At 39.6% G+C, this 17,815-nt stretch overlaps 1 protein-coding gene across 2 annotated transcripts in view; it reads left to right on the plus strand.

Annotated features, from left to right (window-relative positions):
* The first annotated feature begins 1,001 nt into the window (after positions 1-1,001).
* kiaa0513 (KIAA0513 ortholog) overlaps positions 1,002-17,815 on the plus strand; it is a 35,305-nt gene continuing 18,491 nt past the window's right edge. For both annotated transcript variants that reach the window (XM_049574184.1, XM_049574185.1), the window contains exons 1-2: positions 1,002-1,095; positions 13,213-13,810. In XM_049574184.1, the coding sequence (XP_049430141.1) occupies positions 13,410-13,810 (401 nt within the window). In that variant the 5' untranslated portion in view covers positions 1,002-1,095; positions 13,213-13,409. The remainder of the gene's footprint in view (positions 1,096-13,212; positions 13,811-17,815) is intronic.

Below are 17,815 nucleotides of genomic sequence, written 5' to 3' on the forward strand. Positions count from 1 at the left end.
AGAACAAAGAACAGTTTCAAAGTAAAGTTCCAGTTCATACATGAAGTGGTGGATGTTGGTTTTCCCTGTTAGAGCATTTGATCTATAGATGAAAAATGTGCCATATAAAATGAGAGGATTCAAAATGAAGACATGACCTCTGTCTAGATCATTTTCTCTATAACAAATTATATCTTTTTTTTGGTAAATTAGTCTTAGATCCACATCATACGTCATGTCATATATTTCATCATATTAAAAAAAAAGTAATTTGTGAGATTGGTTAATTTAAAATTTTTGAAATATGCCTCACTCACCTTATTTGTTAAAGAAAGTTGAGATTCATTTCCAATTAATGCTCTCAAAGTGACTATTCTAATAGTGTTTGCAGGAAGAAGTTGCAGAGAGGTGTATTATATGTTTCAAAGTGTATGACTACATTTGTTATCCTTTATGTTGACGCCATTTGACAAAACATCTGTGCTAAACATTGACTGTTCATTAGACATATTACCTCCCTACAACAGTCTCAAAAAAAAAACAAAAACGTGTAGCTACTGCATCAAATACTATGCTATCTTCTTGTGCAGGTATTGGGATACCAAATGGCTTTAAGAATTCAGTGTGTGTAGGCTAAGTAATTGACATCAGTGAAATAGTATTTTGGACCCAACTACCATACAAGATTGATTTATTTATATATTTTTATTATTCCATATCAAATGTTTATAGGGGGGGAATTGTGTTTGTGAATAAGCCAACATAAAAGAGCCTGCCTGTGAAAGTAAGATAACTGGTGGGAGGAGTATATTTACAGCTAGATCGCACTCAAGACATTCTTCACCGCCATTTTAAAATGAGTAAATAAGTGAATAAAGTTTGGAATTAGGTACCATATCCCATGTTTATTATTCATGCAATGTTTGAAGCACCACGGCTCATTGGTTCATTGGGTGTGCTGCTTGGTGACGTCATTGGGTTCCCCCCTTCGTCGTGTTCGCGTCTATCTGCGCATGCGCTCTTCTCCCTCAAACCCACAGTCTCGAGCAAAAACCTACGACGCACAAACATCAGTGAGGAGCAGCCCCCTTGTCCTGCCACCACGGGACATCTCATGTACGTATAGCTGTGTCGTCTTCTCATTAAATATCAATTTATACATTTAACACTTGCTCCTGTACGACTCATTGACGCCATTTTTGCATAGCTTCACTGTTTGTTTGAATGGTTGTGGAGTCAAAGCGGAGGGTTAATTTTCTCCTTCTCGTGATGTTTTGGCCTCTATCGTTGTTATAGGAGTTGTTTTGGTGTGTATTTGGCTTCACTTGCAGATACACCTCCGTCACTGACGTGGGGTATCCCTGTTTGCCTGGAAATGCCAGCGCTGAACGTTTCAGGAAACGTCAGCCTTTTGCTGTGTTTATTCAGCGCTGCTTCCTTTCTCAGCTGTCATGTGCGCCCATTCTGCTACTTGAACCCATCAGTCAGCATTTGTGTTCAGTAGGCTATTAAACTATGGTCTGCACAGGGAGTCCAAGCACCTGTTTGTTTCATATGTTTTTAAGTCGTCATATCTTAATTCATTCAGGACAGACGGTGCGATGATCTGTTGTCCTCTGTGGAGACAGCGGAAGCCAAACCTCATTCAGAAAGACTGACATTTAAGGTGACCTTGCTTATTGAGAAATAGATATACCAAGTGAAATATAACACAAGGCGGTTTGTTGATTGTTTTGAGACACATTTGTATTCGGCAGGCGTATCATCCACCAAGCATATTGTATTTGTAGGAAAATTCGACTTTTTTAATTCATCCACATGTAAATTCAACAAGCTTCTTCCAGCAGCATCATGGCCGGTTGTAGCGAGTCAGGTCAAATCAGAAGTATTATATTTGAGAACATAAGAGCTGCTTTATATTACTGCTACGTATACCACACTGGGGGATACCACCTCTTGATTTGCAGCTGATCGGCTGATAAGCAGTGCATTATGAAATTAGCTGATTCTTTAATGGAGTCTGGCGTGACGTTCTCTTCATGCTTGATAGAAAAGCAGGTATACAAGCAGATGTGAGATAATACACGTAGCCCTATACAAACAGTACATAATGAGGTCATTATAACTATAGATAGTGAGCAGTGCACACTCAGGATACAGATCTGTATTAAATATGTAAAGCATGTAGCCTCAAGCCATTTTACACAGTCATGATTTCTAGATTAATCATAAACTACACTCTTAATCTGCATTCACACTACTTATCTCTCCATTTTGCTTGCCTAGGTCTTTAATGGCTATTTGCCAGTTAAGGCAAACCTGACAAAAATAATACTGGGCCTCCAGTTATTTGGGTTGACAGATATAGATTGTGTTTGGTTTTATCTGGAAGTGCACACGGAGAAGAACTTCCTCCCAAGTTTTATGGCATCCATCGCTCATTTTACCATGGCTCTGTACTGTTAGGTTAGTTGTTTTGTTGTGCATGCTGTTGCACCACCTGTCAGTCAGGTTTTAAAATATGGAGAAAAAGCTTGAAATAGTTCTATAATGCACAGGCAGGCATGTTGTTTAGACTCTTGTTCTTCTCTGTTACACAGTAGGTTGTGATGGGAAAGCAACACTAGGGGGGCATGGGGGATAAATGAAATGATATTTGACATGCTAGGTCAAGAGGTGTTAATGGTATTAGTATTGAACAGCTTGCTCAAGCGTCCTTTTTGACCTCTCTTCGACCTTTTCGGTTTCGGTTTTTGAGTATAAGCTGCTTCAGTGCATTCAAACACCAAATCCTGATAGTTTCCAGTTTGCAGTCTTAAAAGAAAAACCTGTTTTGGTTTTTTTTTTGTTTTGTTTTTTAAGAATTTCATGTTAGATGTAGTGGACAAGGTGCATTGTACTACATGGGTACATTGCTTTCATGTTTACTGACATGGTGATGGAGTAAAGTGCCACTGTCTTCAGAAAACTAGCTTGTCTCTATAAACAGATTTAGCGTTGCTGTGTTGGGAGTGTTGCCTGTGGTGAACAGATTACATCTGTAAGTGCAGTCCCCTCAGCTGTTAACACAGGCCAACCTCAGCCGAGATTCTCCACCTAACTTATCAGCTATCTGCCACTTCTGCTTGTCACACATCTATTGTAGTGTGTGATGTTAGGTCATGCAGTTCAGCTATCACACTTTGGCACTGTTGTGCTGCAGTGTTCCCACGCTGAGGCTTACAGTAAATGTACAATTATGAAGGCATTTTGTTCCATAACACAAATTTACCACTTTAAAAGTGACAGTAAATCAGTGATTATTTGCATAGGTGATGGGGTTTCTGGCTTTTTAGATGTATTGTAAAAATGGGACTTTATTATTGCTGTCAGTCTTAAAGCTATGCAGAGCAGTAGTTCCTACTTGTTGGTGATAAAAGTTATCACTGCCCCCTTAACACCTGTAATCAGTTGACGCAGACAAACAGTTCTTTTCTGATATAGTCCAGTCTTGTTTGGGTCCACTTGAAGAGGCAGGGGCCAACATTCCTGCACCTAGAACACTTACATACCCCCTCCCCTCTGCCTGTGAAAGTCTGATCCACCTCAGCTGGAGCATTGCTATCCCACTATCAGTTTGGAGACTGATACTCATTGTTGGTTTAGGGCTGTGGTGGAAAATAGCTTGGGACATGTACTCAGGCACTTGACCTGAAAGATCATTCTGGTTTCTTACAGTCTTGGTTCTATTTTCATAGTTTGGCCACCAATCCCGGCTGTTATAATAATATTATGCTCACAAGGTTTTGCAGAGCTCTGGTAACATTGCTAAAAAGGAGTTAAGCAGCACAGGAAACATGTGGAGTCATATGATAAGACAAGTTGTAAACAAACCCTCAGGTGAGACAGACTTCAAGAAAGCTGAACAGTGAAATTACTACCCAAGTTGTCTTTTGTAAACATCACAGTTTATAAAACAACTCCTGGTTCAGCTTTGACTTTCAATACTTGCTGTTTTTATGTGTGCACAAAGTTGACAAAGAGGGATTATTACAAACATTTAAGGTTTACCTCCAAATGCTCCACTGCTTATCTTGCCTTGGCTTAGATTTAGTTGCTCCCAGAACTCAACATTTTCACAGCAGATGTTTTGACTTGTTACAGTAAGAGCATGTGCATGGAATTTATCCATCTGTGTACACTTGTGGTTTAACTATGACATGTCGAAATGCGTTGTGTGAAAACATCTATACTTTGATGGGTACGGTGATACCACAGCAGTAGAAACAATGGTCAAACCAAAAAAAATAAAATGAAAGTTGCAATATTCCAGAATTATCATTTTAACTACAGTGTTGAGGTGCTTGTTCCTTATCTATTGTCTATTTTATGGTACTTCATACTTCTCCATTTCAGAGTGAAATACTATATGCTTTACTCCTCTAAAATGTACTTTCTTTGCAAATTGATAAGCTTATAAAATATGATGTTTTGTTATCGAAAACAATTACCAATATACAGGGTATTTCAAATCATCAACGTTAAAATGCTGCCTACATGTTAATCCATCATAAAATCTAATAATTTAATTTTCATAATGATGTAACACTCTAAAAGGAGCCAATGCATACTACTGAGTGCTTTCATTTATGATACTTAAAGTTCTTTGATGCCCCTTTTTAATTCGCCTAAGTGAGAAGACTAAAACAAAATGAAAACACAAATTTAATGCAGGGCTTTAATAGTACTGAGTACTTTTCAGTGTGGTCTTGATTTACTTCACTTACGATACAACTATATCCAAAATCCAAAAGATGATATCTAGTCTTGTATCACAACATTGAAATAATATTGATATATTGCCCATCCCTGCTGAATTCTGAGATTCCAGAGTTTCTAAAGATTCCAAATGTGTCAGGCTGAATTTTGGGGAGATGTGAATTAAAGTTAGAATGTAAAAAATAATGAATGTAGCCACCGTGACATCACTCATTGGTATGTGAACTCTCATTTTGAAGCATCAAACTTTGCATTTTGGCAGTCGCCATCTTGGATTTTTGGAGCCAAAAGTGACCATATTTTGATTAGTGGGTAGAAATAACCCTAATGCTAGCTGCTAGCTCGGTTAGCACGGTACATTTACAGTTATGGTTAACTATGATAATGCTTAAGCTAATTTCTCACTAGCAAAACAGGCTTAAAACTTTTAAAACTTAAAAACGTACTTACTTAGCCCTAAGACTCCTTGGAGGGTCTTTTAATACAACCAAATGCTGAATGAGACTTTTTTAGGTGACCAAAATATTACGATTAACGTCACAGTTGACGTCACAGCATGTTAAATAATCTCACATACACACGTGTGTGTGTGTGTGTGTGTGTGTGTGTGTGTGTGTGTGTGTGTATCAGAGAGTGTGGAATAGGTTTATAACAACATTAAGGAGTAATTTACAAAGAAGAGAAATAGTGAGAAATCACATTTTGATGTGCCAAGTATAGGAGCTAGAAGAGAAACAGCCTTGTTTCCAGCTCTTTGAACAAATTCATCCAAAGGATCAAAGAGCGGCGAGACAAAGAATGTCCGCATTGCTTTTGTTTTGGTGACTGAGACATCCCAGTAGACACAATAATGAGGATACTGAACAACTTACCCTCTCAAATTACTCAAGGAAGCCAAAGGATTGTGGGTCAGGAAAGTCCCAAGTTGGGTATTAGTTCCCACCTCTATCAGGCTGAGCTTTGTTCAGGAATGCTTGAGAGAGCACTTTGGGTAATGGACTAGTGGCCTGAGAAGGGGACTTTGAAAGCACCTTGCTACTGTGCTGAATTGATGTTTTATAATACTGTATCTGACATGAAAGAAAAGCTGATTTATTGCTTTGCATTTGCCGCATGTTGCCCATAAAGCCATAGTGACAAAGATAGATGAACTGTGAAGCACCATGAGTGTTGAGGTTGACGCCGCCTTGCTCATATCTTGCTCAACTAATGTTTTTGCAGACGAGTGTGCTAAATAATATTTCCTGGGGGTGGGAAAGGCTCAGGGGCACGTTGCATAACGGTGCTGGCTTCCATGTGTGAATCATGCTAAGTGCAGCATACTCTGAAGATGAGAAAAGAGAACAGGACGGGTCTTGTGATGCTGTTGTGCTGCAACAAGCAGAGATCTTCTCCACCAAATCACTCAAGCTTTTCAGTATCTTTTCACCATCCTCCTTCATGACAGAAGCGCCTCTCTCTGTGGTCTGTGCGGGGGCGGATGTGTGTTTGTGGATATGTGTATGTTGCAGGAGGGATGTTTGGTGGGGGCTCCCCTTCTTGCTCGTGAAAGCAGAAATACTGCAGGCTTTGCGGTCTGAGTGAAAGAATGCTGATGTAATGAGTCCTCCAGTGTTTTATGCCTTTGTGTGTGCATTTGCTGTGGCCATGGCAGGACAGGAGGACAGGACACATTAATCAGGCCAAAAGGCGTCACTGGCCGGCAGGTGACTGTACTGCTGCCATCCATCCTCTGCAGGAAATCATGACTTGAGGAGCTCTGCTGCTAGCTTAGCTCGGCTCAGGCCTCCAGCTGTGACAGGCAACATTTCACACTTCCAGCATTGCCAGTAAGACTGAACTGTGGGCCATATGCTCAGTTTTCCTGGTGAGATCTCACTTTGCCTCATCAACATGAAAAACTTAGGCTTTATTTATTCAGGATGTCTTATTGAGAGACAGTCATATTGAGATCAACACTGAAGAGAGACCTTACATATTTATATGTATATATGTATATATGTATATATGTATATATATATATATATATATATATATGGGGGGGGGAGAGAGAGGGAGAGACATATATGGGTACGGTCCTTAGACGTTTTTGGTGGATAGTACCAAAAGCCAAACCAAAAGGACTTTTCAATTATATATTTGGTGTCCTGGTTGTTAATATTGAAGTCAGTTGAGGATGTTAAATATCTTGCCAACTTAGATAGTAAGGCCTCATAAATGAAAGCACAGATATGCTGATGCCTTGTAGATGTCAGTGATGACCATCCAACTTTTTGACATAACTCAAGAGTGGTAAGTGTGACAGCTGTCTTAAGCAATGAATTGAATGGCACAGTGGTAAATATCTTCCAGTGGTTTAAGGGTAGTGCCAGTAGCATTAGCATACAGAATATCTATATGATCCAGAGTAGAAACATATAGTGGCAACCTCTTGGAATGAACAATGAAGCAATGTGGAAGTGCCAAAAACTGCAGTTCCTTGAATGGCCACTTGAGGATGGCTTGAAAAGCGAGTCAATCCCGATAGATCCCCATTTCAAAATGCTCATCTTTACAGCAGCAATAAACATGTCTACAGTCCAGTACAAAAACCAGATCTCTTTAGCTAATTTACCCATTCATGACATCTGTATGAGGGATACATTTTTATATAAGTCACCCATTTAGATGTTTTTAAGGCTTAAAGATATGCATAAACTGGTCACGTTAACAAGCCACTTAAGTGTATTTTCAGTTCATCAAAGAAAATGTATTTTTTTGGTTGCCTAAAACAATCTTGCTCAGCATTTGGTTGTTCTAAAAGACTTTCAAAGGAGTTGGATGTTCTGTTTTTTGGGTAAGTTTTGTTTGAATGATTTTAAGCTTGTTTTTCACTCGCAAAAGCATTAGCATTATCAAAGTTAACCGTAACTGTAAATGCACCATACTAATCAAGCTAGCAGCTAGGGCTGTACCCATATATTAGGATATTCGAATATTCGTTTCTATGGGTAGGTATTTGTTATGAAAATTTGGTATTCAATATTCATTTTTTTATTTAGTTGGGTTTTTTGGGGGGTTTTTGACATATTTATTTGGTGCTAAATGTAGTCTTTTTGTTGTTGGTAAATGTAGGTTATCAATAAAAATCAAAACTTTTAAATCGCATTGTTAAAAATGTGAAAATATAGTATCCTACCAGCTGAGCTTGTGTGCACACGGCAGGCTTGAGTGCATCCGTCTGAGGCTGTGGATCAATGCCAAGTTTTACCACTTTATCACTATTCCCTCTAACTTGTAGCTGTTTTTTCATTGTCTTTTGAATTTAATATGAATTATGGAACTGTTCTTGTCAACGTTTGTTTCCCCTGTTTTGTACAATAAATTATTGTTTATAGTTTCAACAAGTTTCTTTTGGAGTGCGTGACACAAGTGTGTTTTGAAAATGGCCGCGGACTGTCACCTGCTTAATGCATCAGTACCTTCAGATGCCATGACAGTAATAGCCAGTAATGTCAAAATATCATTTACAGACCGATTTAACAGACGATCACTGCTGCCCAACCCGCAGGTCCATTTGTGGGTCCCGCGGGTTACGGGTTGACCCGCGCATCACTACTCAGCTCAGTCTATAACACAACAGTAGACGTTATATTCTATTCAGGCCGGCAGAACCAGCAGCACATCGGCTCTACAGTGCACGGCACTGCTGATTAACCATTTTATTGCAGCACAGAGTGTCTGCCAGCAACCAATTACTTGCAGAGGCTTCCTACAACTTGTTTCAACGGTTCCGATTTAATCAGAAGACAAATTAAGCAGGATGACTAGCCAATGTGAAAATCAAAAGAAAGCATAGAATAATGTACTGAAGAAGACTGTTGTGCCATCACATTTTTTGTGGTTTGAGACCAAAGATCCGGTCGCCGCTGTGCTAGGTCCGAAAAAACCTGGAGGCAGACCGGGGAGGCAACCCACCCCCCGTCGTGAACAAATATTTGAATATTCTTTATAAATTCTGCCGAAGGTCCAAATGTTAAAAAATGGTATTTGGGACAGCCCTACTAGGGTTAGCTACACCTTCATGCCCAAATATGGTCCAAGATGGCCACAGCCAAATGCCAACTCAAGGCTTCAAAATAAGGGTGGCAACTTTTTGGGCAAGACACAGGCAACTAGCAATGCAGCTGGTTTTCATTGCCACTAGTTCTTTGACGTAGGTTTGCTGTGTCTGGGCCATAACAGCCACCAGACAACCCATAACTGTCTTCAAAATCTGATTAATATTACCCTTTTCCAACAGAGACCACGGAGCAGAGGAGGCACAAGATGTAAAAGCATAAAAATTGAAATCAGTTGGACAAGAAATATTTATGTTTAGAGTAAATAAGAGGGCGCGTGATATTGATCTATGTGGGACACCTTCAGCAACCATCTGGGGACTTGGTTTGAAGCAATCGGTAACAACTGTATGTATTCTTCCAGAAAGATAAGATTTGAACAAGCTATAACCAGAATCATATAATCAATAAAAAGCATATTACTACCAAAAGCATTGGTCAGATCTGCAAAGAGAGCAGCACAATGTTGTTTTTTTATCAAGGGAGGTAACAATGTTATCATCAGTAGTTGCAGCAGTTATTGTACTATGAGCGGGCCTAAAGCCTGACTCCCCTCCAGAATGACACACAGTAGTGAGCTGACCAGAAATGATATGATTTTAAGCAGATAGGAAGGCTTAGATACAGGCTGATAGTTGTTAAGGCTAAACTTGAAAGAGGCATTGAGACAGTTTGCTTCCATCATGTCTTTTCCTTCATTTTTGCTGATATTTTTATATGTTACATATTTGTTTGCTTATGTGCATGTGTGTGTTTATCTCGGCCCTCATGCTGTGTGTGTGTGTGTGTGTGTGTGTGTCTGAATGTTTCACACTGGGTCTTACTCACTAAATACTGCATTATATAACCTACTCATCTTCAAAGTGGCAGCCCAAACATACAGTCAGCCCCAGGGCTCCTAGTCTGTGTGTGTGTGTGTGTAATGATGTTATAGCTGTGTGAGTTCAGTCAGAAGACCAAACGGCGCATCGATAGAAGGGCTATAGCAGATTAGCTCAAGGACAGAGTGAAGGATGGAGGCCGGGGTGGGGAGTCCTGGGAAGCCCTGTGTGGGAGTCAGCAGTATTACAGACTGTGCTATGACTGGATCATTTATTTAAAATCAGACCAGTGTTGGGTACAGTGCTGTTTGAGTGACTCAATGGACAGAAGTTCAGCAGACAGTTTATAATTGCGGGACATTAGATTAGATATGCAGTTTAAGAGTTTCCTGCACGTCTCTGTGGTTTTCAATCAATGATTTAAACTTCGTGTTATCTGCATGATATCAGTGCTGACTCATGGAAAAAAGGAAGCGGTTAGCTTCAGTAGTCATTTGAGATTTTATTAACACAGGCAAGCAACTTACTGATTGAAAGCTTCACAGGCTATGATGTACAAACTGCCCATGTTATGAACTTAAATACAATGTGGAGCTGCAACATCCTGTACTTACAGAGTCTCCTTATTAGATCAAATATAATTCTGGGATGTGTTCTGTTCACGTCAAAATGCTCCCTCCTTTTTTATGTCACTGCGCTGACAACAGCTGTTGCCAGAGGCATTCTGTTTTTGGGTTTGTTCGCCCATCAGTCTGCCTGTCCTAGTCTTGCAAACACGATATCTCAAGAACGCCTTGAAGTAATTCCCTCAAATTTTGCACCAGTATCCACCTGGACTCCAGCAAGAACTGATTAGATTTTGCTGGTCAAAGGTCAAGGTCACTAAAGGATTCATATGCTAATTATGACAAAATTTCCCACAAATGTCTAACAGAACAAAATGATGGAGTGATGACATTTTATATCTGAGAGGTGAAAGGTCAACTTCACTGCGACATCATATTGTTTTCTGGCCTTAATACAATGCCATAACTCAGGAACAGAAGGGGAAACATTCGGTCAGATACTGATTGATGAATCTTTGGTGCCTTGAAACTGTGGTAATTGTAAAGATCTTCTGTGCTGCCAAAGGGAAGATGTGTGCAAAGCGTCCACCTTTTAGAATACGTAGCTTCTTTGCAGCAACATCCATATTTGAAGCACTGTCTGCCACCATGGCTACATATGAGCATGGATGTACATGAACTGTAACTGCAATTTACAGTCGGTTGGCAGGGCCATACAATCGCGAGGCAATGATTCTAGTTTATTTCTGCTTTTTCCCCTTGTGAATTGAAAACTGATATGCATCAGTCCTGTTACAAAACTTAACTGAGCTGCTTAAGGTGTCTTTCTAGCAACTTCTGATTAAGGAATTAGAGATTAATCCATCAGGAAGTTTTTTAATGTCAGACCACAAAACCTACTGTGCTCAGGCGCTCTTTTAAGCTTATCAGCAACAACATAAAACCATACATGCATGTTCCAACTAACCCATTTAAATACAAGCTGCATTTTATGTGTGCTGAAAAGGTTATGCATTGTCAAGTCAAAAGGGTTGACAGGTGTATTGTATTTATATGCCCATGCCTTGTGCCATGTGTCTTTTTTAGTCCATATGTGTTGCTTTATTATTTGCTATTTTCAGCTTTTCAATTCAGATTCAAGTAACAAAACTGAGAGAATTTGAATAACATGTTTTTTCTTCTAAACTTTTGTTGTTGGCTGTGGGGTTGGGGATTGTCTGTCATCTATAATGACTTTTTCACAACAGACATTTTCATCTTTTCATGGCAAGAAAAGTAGGTCTACACCTTGGAGTCACTGCCCACATCTCTGATTTTATCAGTTATTTCACTAGGATGGGTACAGGGCTCCAAGTAACAATGCGTGCTGTGAAAACGCTCCACTCAGTCTGATTATCAGGATATGGGGAAAGCCCAATATGATTAATGATGACTCTGTTTGTTTCATGTTGATAAAACGTGTCCTTCCTCATAGTTACTTCCTGGTGCACAGTCTATTGTAGTGAGACAGGAGATAAAAGATCAGTAAGAAGGACAACTTGAACATGCCTCCGAATGGTGTCGGGTCTAAACTCTTCATCCTCTGCCGAGTGACAAATTGAATTTTAGGAGTGAAATCCAGCAGTGAGCTGTACAGTACCCAGAGAGACATGCCAATGTCAGGTCCCTTTCCTCTCTCCTCTTTGGTCAACGCTTGCTGCGTGCCTTTTTCAAGATCCAGGATGTCAAATTTTTACACATGTTGGTGGCTATGTTAGACTTCCTCCAGACTAATTTGTTTTCATTTTAAAACTCATAACTGCTGCTGTGTTTACACCTAGCGTCCACATTACTTGGCGTTTTGGAATTCCTAAAACAGAGATCCTTGAGACCCTGCTGACCCAGTTTTAATTAAAAAACTCCAGGGTTGCCTTTTAGTTTGGATGGGCAGAAACAGAAATGAATTTTAAAATAAAAAAGTGTGGATTTGTATCTGTATAGGTATCTGTATAAATATTTAATAACTTGACATTCATGTTATCCTCAGATTATTTGCAAAAACTTTGATGATCCCTTGACATTTAATCCTCAGTTAAATTTTTAATTTGTCCAGTACTTTGGTTTATGGTGAAATACCTGCTAAAATAATGGCATTCCCATCAGCCTTAGCTGTACTTATTATTTATTGCTTATCAACAAATGTTAGCATAGTAACCAGTCCAGTCTCACCAATACATGAAATGGACACAAAGTCTTAACGCATTACGTGTTGGTGGGCATAAAATGTGCTAAAATTACTTGCTAGCAACATCGAAACAATGCTAATGCAAAGTGAATGAGGGTTATTTGTCGTGGTGGACACACAAATTAAGCATAAAGAGTAAGATAGTCCATGTAGGGCTGGCAGGCGGGTGGGAGGGGTGGTGGATGGGTCAAGCAAACATGGACTTTCAACCAGGAGATGGCTTTTTGTATCCTGTGTGAAACCAAAAGTCAAAAAGCCAAAAGGACTTATGGAATACGCAAAAATATTTTATGTAAATTCTCTTTGGAGTTACACTTAGTACATAAGTTTACGTTGCTTACGTCCCGTAAGTAGTTATATTTTAAGCAAAGCCATGATCTTTTCCTGAACTTGACCAACTATTTTTTTATCCTTTTTTTTAACCACTTGTGATAGACTTTGCACTGCCATTATTTTTGTGTTGCCAACACTTAATTTCAACACATTTCATGCCCAACACCACTTAATGCATTGTTAAGAGGTTGTGTCGATTTCACATATTTCTGTGTTGTATTAACACACTAAACTAAGATGGCAAACTTGTAAACATTATGCTTGCTTAACGCCAGCAAGTTAGCATTGCCATTGTGAGCATGTTAGCATGCTGATGTTAGCATTTAGCAGGGACTCACACATCCCACTCTCATTTGGATCTATTAGGTTGTCTAGTACATTTTTACATGAATGTTAAAGATTAAAAAGATTTTTCCTTCCTTTGTTCACAGATGCATTGGGTTCGTGAGTTCACTTGATGTCGGCACCCTCAGGGGGTGGGAGGGCCTGCAGAATCAAAACCCAGTCATCACAGGTGAAACCTCCAACTAGCACATCTGTGACCACCCTCATGTTCCTACAGAGCACCAAATAGCTCATTCTGGAAAAAAAAACACTGCTTCAGAGCTAAAAGGGACTTAATTCCAACATGGAGGGTGTAGCCGTCGACAACCTTATAGACTTTGACCTACCCTCAGAGGCCACAACTCTCAGCATAGATGGAGGCCAACATCAAGGCCATACAGACATTTTCTCCCCAGAGCCGACATCTTCCATGGGAGTCCACCAGCAGCCCTTACTGCCAGAGCCCATGGCGCCAACCAAGCCCAGCCCTCACCACCACCAACACAATCACCAAGAGGAAGGAGGCAATGACAGCGATGCTACAGAGTCGGCAGACAGCGAGAATGACATGGACCCGCCATCGCATATGTGGGAGCTGAGGAGGTCGTCATCTTCGTCCGCCCACAGTGGAGAGGAGGCTGATGCAGAGACAGTGGAGAGGAGGCAGTTCATGAAGGCTTATGTGGAGAAGGTGTTTCATGGAAGGTAAGGAGAAACTATTTTTTAATATGTGTATGTGTTTTACAAAGACTCATTCGATCAGTCAGTTCATAAGATAGCGAAGGTAGGATTATTTTTGTGAAACTAGAACTACAACCTAGTTTGCCCTCATTCAGTCAGTTGAAAGAAACATGATCAACAAATTGAAAGCCCCTATGTGACACGTTGGAAGAAAATCTCTTTTGGCAACTCGTGAAGACTGCATCAGTTTTCACCTGGACTTTATTATTTTTCTACAAACAAAAATGTATGCCGCCAAAATATTTTGAAAGATGGTACAGTAATGGAGCTTTGAAGTGTGACCATTTCTCTTTTTATAGAAGGAATAGCACATTCTTTGTCTTACAACAAAGCATTACAAGTTCTTGCAGAATGGTTGTACAGGTTATACAAAAGTAATAAGCATCAGCGACTCATTATTGTAATCATTGCTAATACAGTTTCAGATGTACAGATAGATGAATATCTGTCAAAATTGCACCCAAATATAAATTTGAAAAAATGCATTGGTACTGTTTAAATGCACATAGATATTAATCATACACAGAATTGTTTGCAAATATATATTGCAAAGTGTCAATTCCCTGATAAGTCACAAATCTGGTGCAAATGTCCCCTTGGACTCAATGAACTGAGTAGATTTTGGTGGTCATAGATCAAGGTCAGTGTGACCTTGCATCCCACTCATTCTCGAGAATGGGATATTTCCAGAAGGACTCGAGGGGATTTCTTCAAATTTGGCACAAATGTCCACTTGGAGACTGTGACTTCATAATGTTCTTCAAAAACACTTTTCTGGCCATTACTCAGTGTCATAATTCAGGAACAGAAATGGAGACATTTGGTCAGATGATGAATTGGTGAGACTAATTTTGGATGTCCACTTTGAAACTGCACTGATTGTATAAATCATGTGTAATGCCGGTGGGAAGATGTGTGTGATGCATCCACGTTTTCACAGACATGGATGTAAACTGTAACTGCAACTTGATTGGTTGGTAAAGGCATAACTGTGAAGCAGTAATTCTAGTTAGAGATCAGTGTTAGTCATGGTGACTGCATAAAGCACCACAGAAACATACAGTATAGAGACAGTCCTGATTAGCTCATAGAGATACTGCAGACACTTTTTTGGGACAGTAAGTGTTGTGTTGCTGGATGGCAGCCACCATAGTATGGGTGCAGGGGAAGAGATGAAGGCTGAAGGTGCCCTTTCGCTGCATCAGCTCATTTCAGAGAGTGCTAAGTAGGGTCTAAGAGGGACCTGATGGTCTCCCACTATGGAAGCGGAATCTGCCAAATCAAAATCCCCACTGATTCTGGCTTTACTCTGCTCCTCCACCAAAGAAGCATAGGGAAGTAGCTGTAGGTGCTTTTTTTTTTTTTTTTTTTTACTCTGGGATTTTACTGTGATTAAATGAACAAGGTTTAGCCCTCTAGGCAGGACTTGTACCTCCCCTCATTTGCACAAATAAGAAGAAATGCATAAAAAAAATGCATGAAGAAATGTATGAAGTCAATAATGCGGAAATAAATAACTTTTAGGAAATAAAAAGGGGAAATACAAAGGGAAGTAAACAAATAAGTATCATTAAAAATGAATAAATACATTTAAAATTAAACAAAAAATGCAAAAATTGATTAAAAAACATTCATTTTAAATGAATAAAATAAATGCAAAAATGAATAAATGGATAAAAATAATCAATTTAGATAAATAAAAGGGAAAACTAACTAGTAAAGTTAATACATTGGAGAATAAATACAAAGGTAAATAACTAAAGACGCAAATGAAAACATTTTTATTTTGGCAGCTTCCGTCCTCCATATACCACTGCCTGTAGAAAGTCTACAATCAATAATGTGACAACATTTTACACCCTCTGGCATCAATAACCTTGGTAGTAGTTCCTCAGCACACAACACTACACTATGGTGTCTTTTTTTTACACTTTTACATTACTCGATAACTAACAGAAACTTCTCTGACCTTACCCTCCCCATTTTTCAGCAGTTTTTATTATTTATCTCATAAGTTTTTTTTTTTTGGTGTTGTTGATGCAGTGACTTTTTCGTTGATGACTGCTATGTTTTGTCAGATTGTTTTCCTTTTTCCTGGCTGTGTGGTCCCGTCACTTTCTCCTGCTTTAGGCTGTGACATCACTTTTAATCAGATCAACTCTGTTCTATCTTTGTCACCCAGAATAACTAGAAACATTCACCCACTCAAAGATTCCCATGACTCACCAGCAGAGGCCCATGGGGGACATGAATGAAAATTTGACAAGAAATCAAATGTGAGCAGGGTGAAATGTTTAAAGGGCAGTTCTAAATATCAGGGTACCTTTGTATTAAATTTTGCAGACATGTATTGAACTTTTTTGGGGCAGGCTAGATTATTCCTGACAGTGCTGAATACAGTATATCTGATAGGTAATTTGCCATCTGTGGGCCACAGACCTCTTTGGTCAGTGAATTGACACACTGACTCCTTTTTTAATGTCATAATACATCTTGTCTAAAAGAATTAATTTCTGGCCATGAGAACTCCAGGTCTGCAGTCTCCTTGTGATGACCTGCATCCTCTTTACCCTCTTTAAGGCAGTCTAGTCATCTTTAGGGCTGGACTCTGTTCGTAGATTCCTTATCATCTGAATCCTTCTCTATGTTGACTGGATTATGCAATCCTAAACCTTTGCATTTCAGGACTACACAGCTTGCCTGGCTACTTTCATAAAATTGCACTCTTGCAAAACTTACATTTTTACTGTAAAACAGTGGTGTAGAGGAGGGTATACACAGGTATACAGGGTATACCCACATCTTTTTCTGGCCAATTACAGTACACCCACCTATCAGACAAAAAAAACATTAGACTGTATAGGAGAGTATGCCCACTTCCTCCTCTGTATCTTACCCAGCTACTAAGTAGTACATCCACCTTATCAGCTACCACTACACCACTGATGTAAAGGTACTGCCAGATCAGCCTCAGCTAGGTTCTCATTGTGTGAGATGGCCATTAGTGTAACACAGTGTACTGTGCTGTATTCTCCAGCAGGAGACACATTGCTGCGGATATTCAGTGGGACACATAGCCTACCCTGGAATTAATTTTGGAAGCTAGAAACTTTTTTGATGTGTAGCGCAAGGCAAGCAATTCCATTGGACTGAATAAGCACCATTTGGTTCCAATATCTTTATATATCTATGTTTTAGCCAAGGCAGTTCCCGGAAATGCCTTTTTTGTCTACAAGATTTTATTTATTACTTGCAGCCCGTACTGGCCAGTTAAGAGGAGTAAAAAACAGTCAGCGACAAATAAAACCATCATTATTGTGAATTGTGAATCCCTGCATCTAGGAGAGGCCCTTGAGCATACAGTCATGAATGTGAACAAAAGATATTAGGCTGATTGGTCCAGTAGTGTGTGAATTTAGCTGTTGACAGACATACACACGCACAGACATGACTGATTGCCTGATTCCCTCTTGGCTTACACTTGGCAGAGATAACCAGCCTGGCTCTTTCCAAAGGTAACAAAATCAGTCTTCTCATCTAACTCAAAGGCTGTTCCCGACTCAGAATTATGTCAGTCCAATGAGATTTGGCTGTTTATCACGAATATTCAACACTTCATTTTTTTCCCATACAAAGTTTTAAAGTTTGAACGGAGCAAAGTTGGATGCTCAGTGTGACAGCGGCATTCATGTAATATTGTAAACAAGCTAACAGCACTAACGGCAGATTGGAAATGTGCGAAAACATTTTTTGCCGACACTAGATAGCAAACAAAAGCCAGAGACTGTGTCGTTTTAAGTGTCAGTTAGCTGTAAATTCACCACTTACAAGCAGGTGAGAGAAGATATTGTTTTCTTCGAGCCTTACATTGGAAAGTTTCCTCTCCTCTGTGCTGCTACATCACGTCAGCAGCTGTCTGTACCAAAGAGTAGCATGCAGCAAAATCTGGGGGCCAAAACTTCCCCAGAT

Source organism: Epinephelus fuscoguttatus, linkage group LG4, assembly GCF_011397635.1.
Source record: "Epinephelus fuscoguttatus linkage group LG4, E.fuscoguttatus.final_Chr_v1".
Lineage (NCBI taxonomy): Eukaryota > Metazoa > Chordata > Actinopteri > Perciformes > Serranidae > Epinephelus > Epinephelus fuscoguttatus.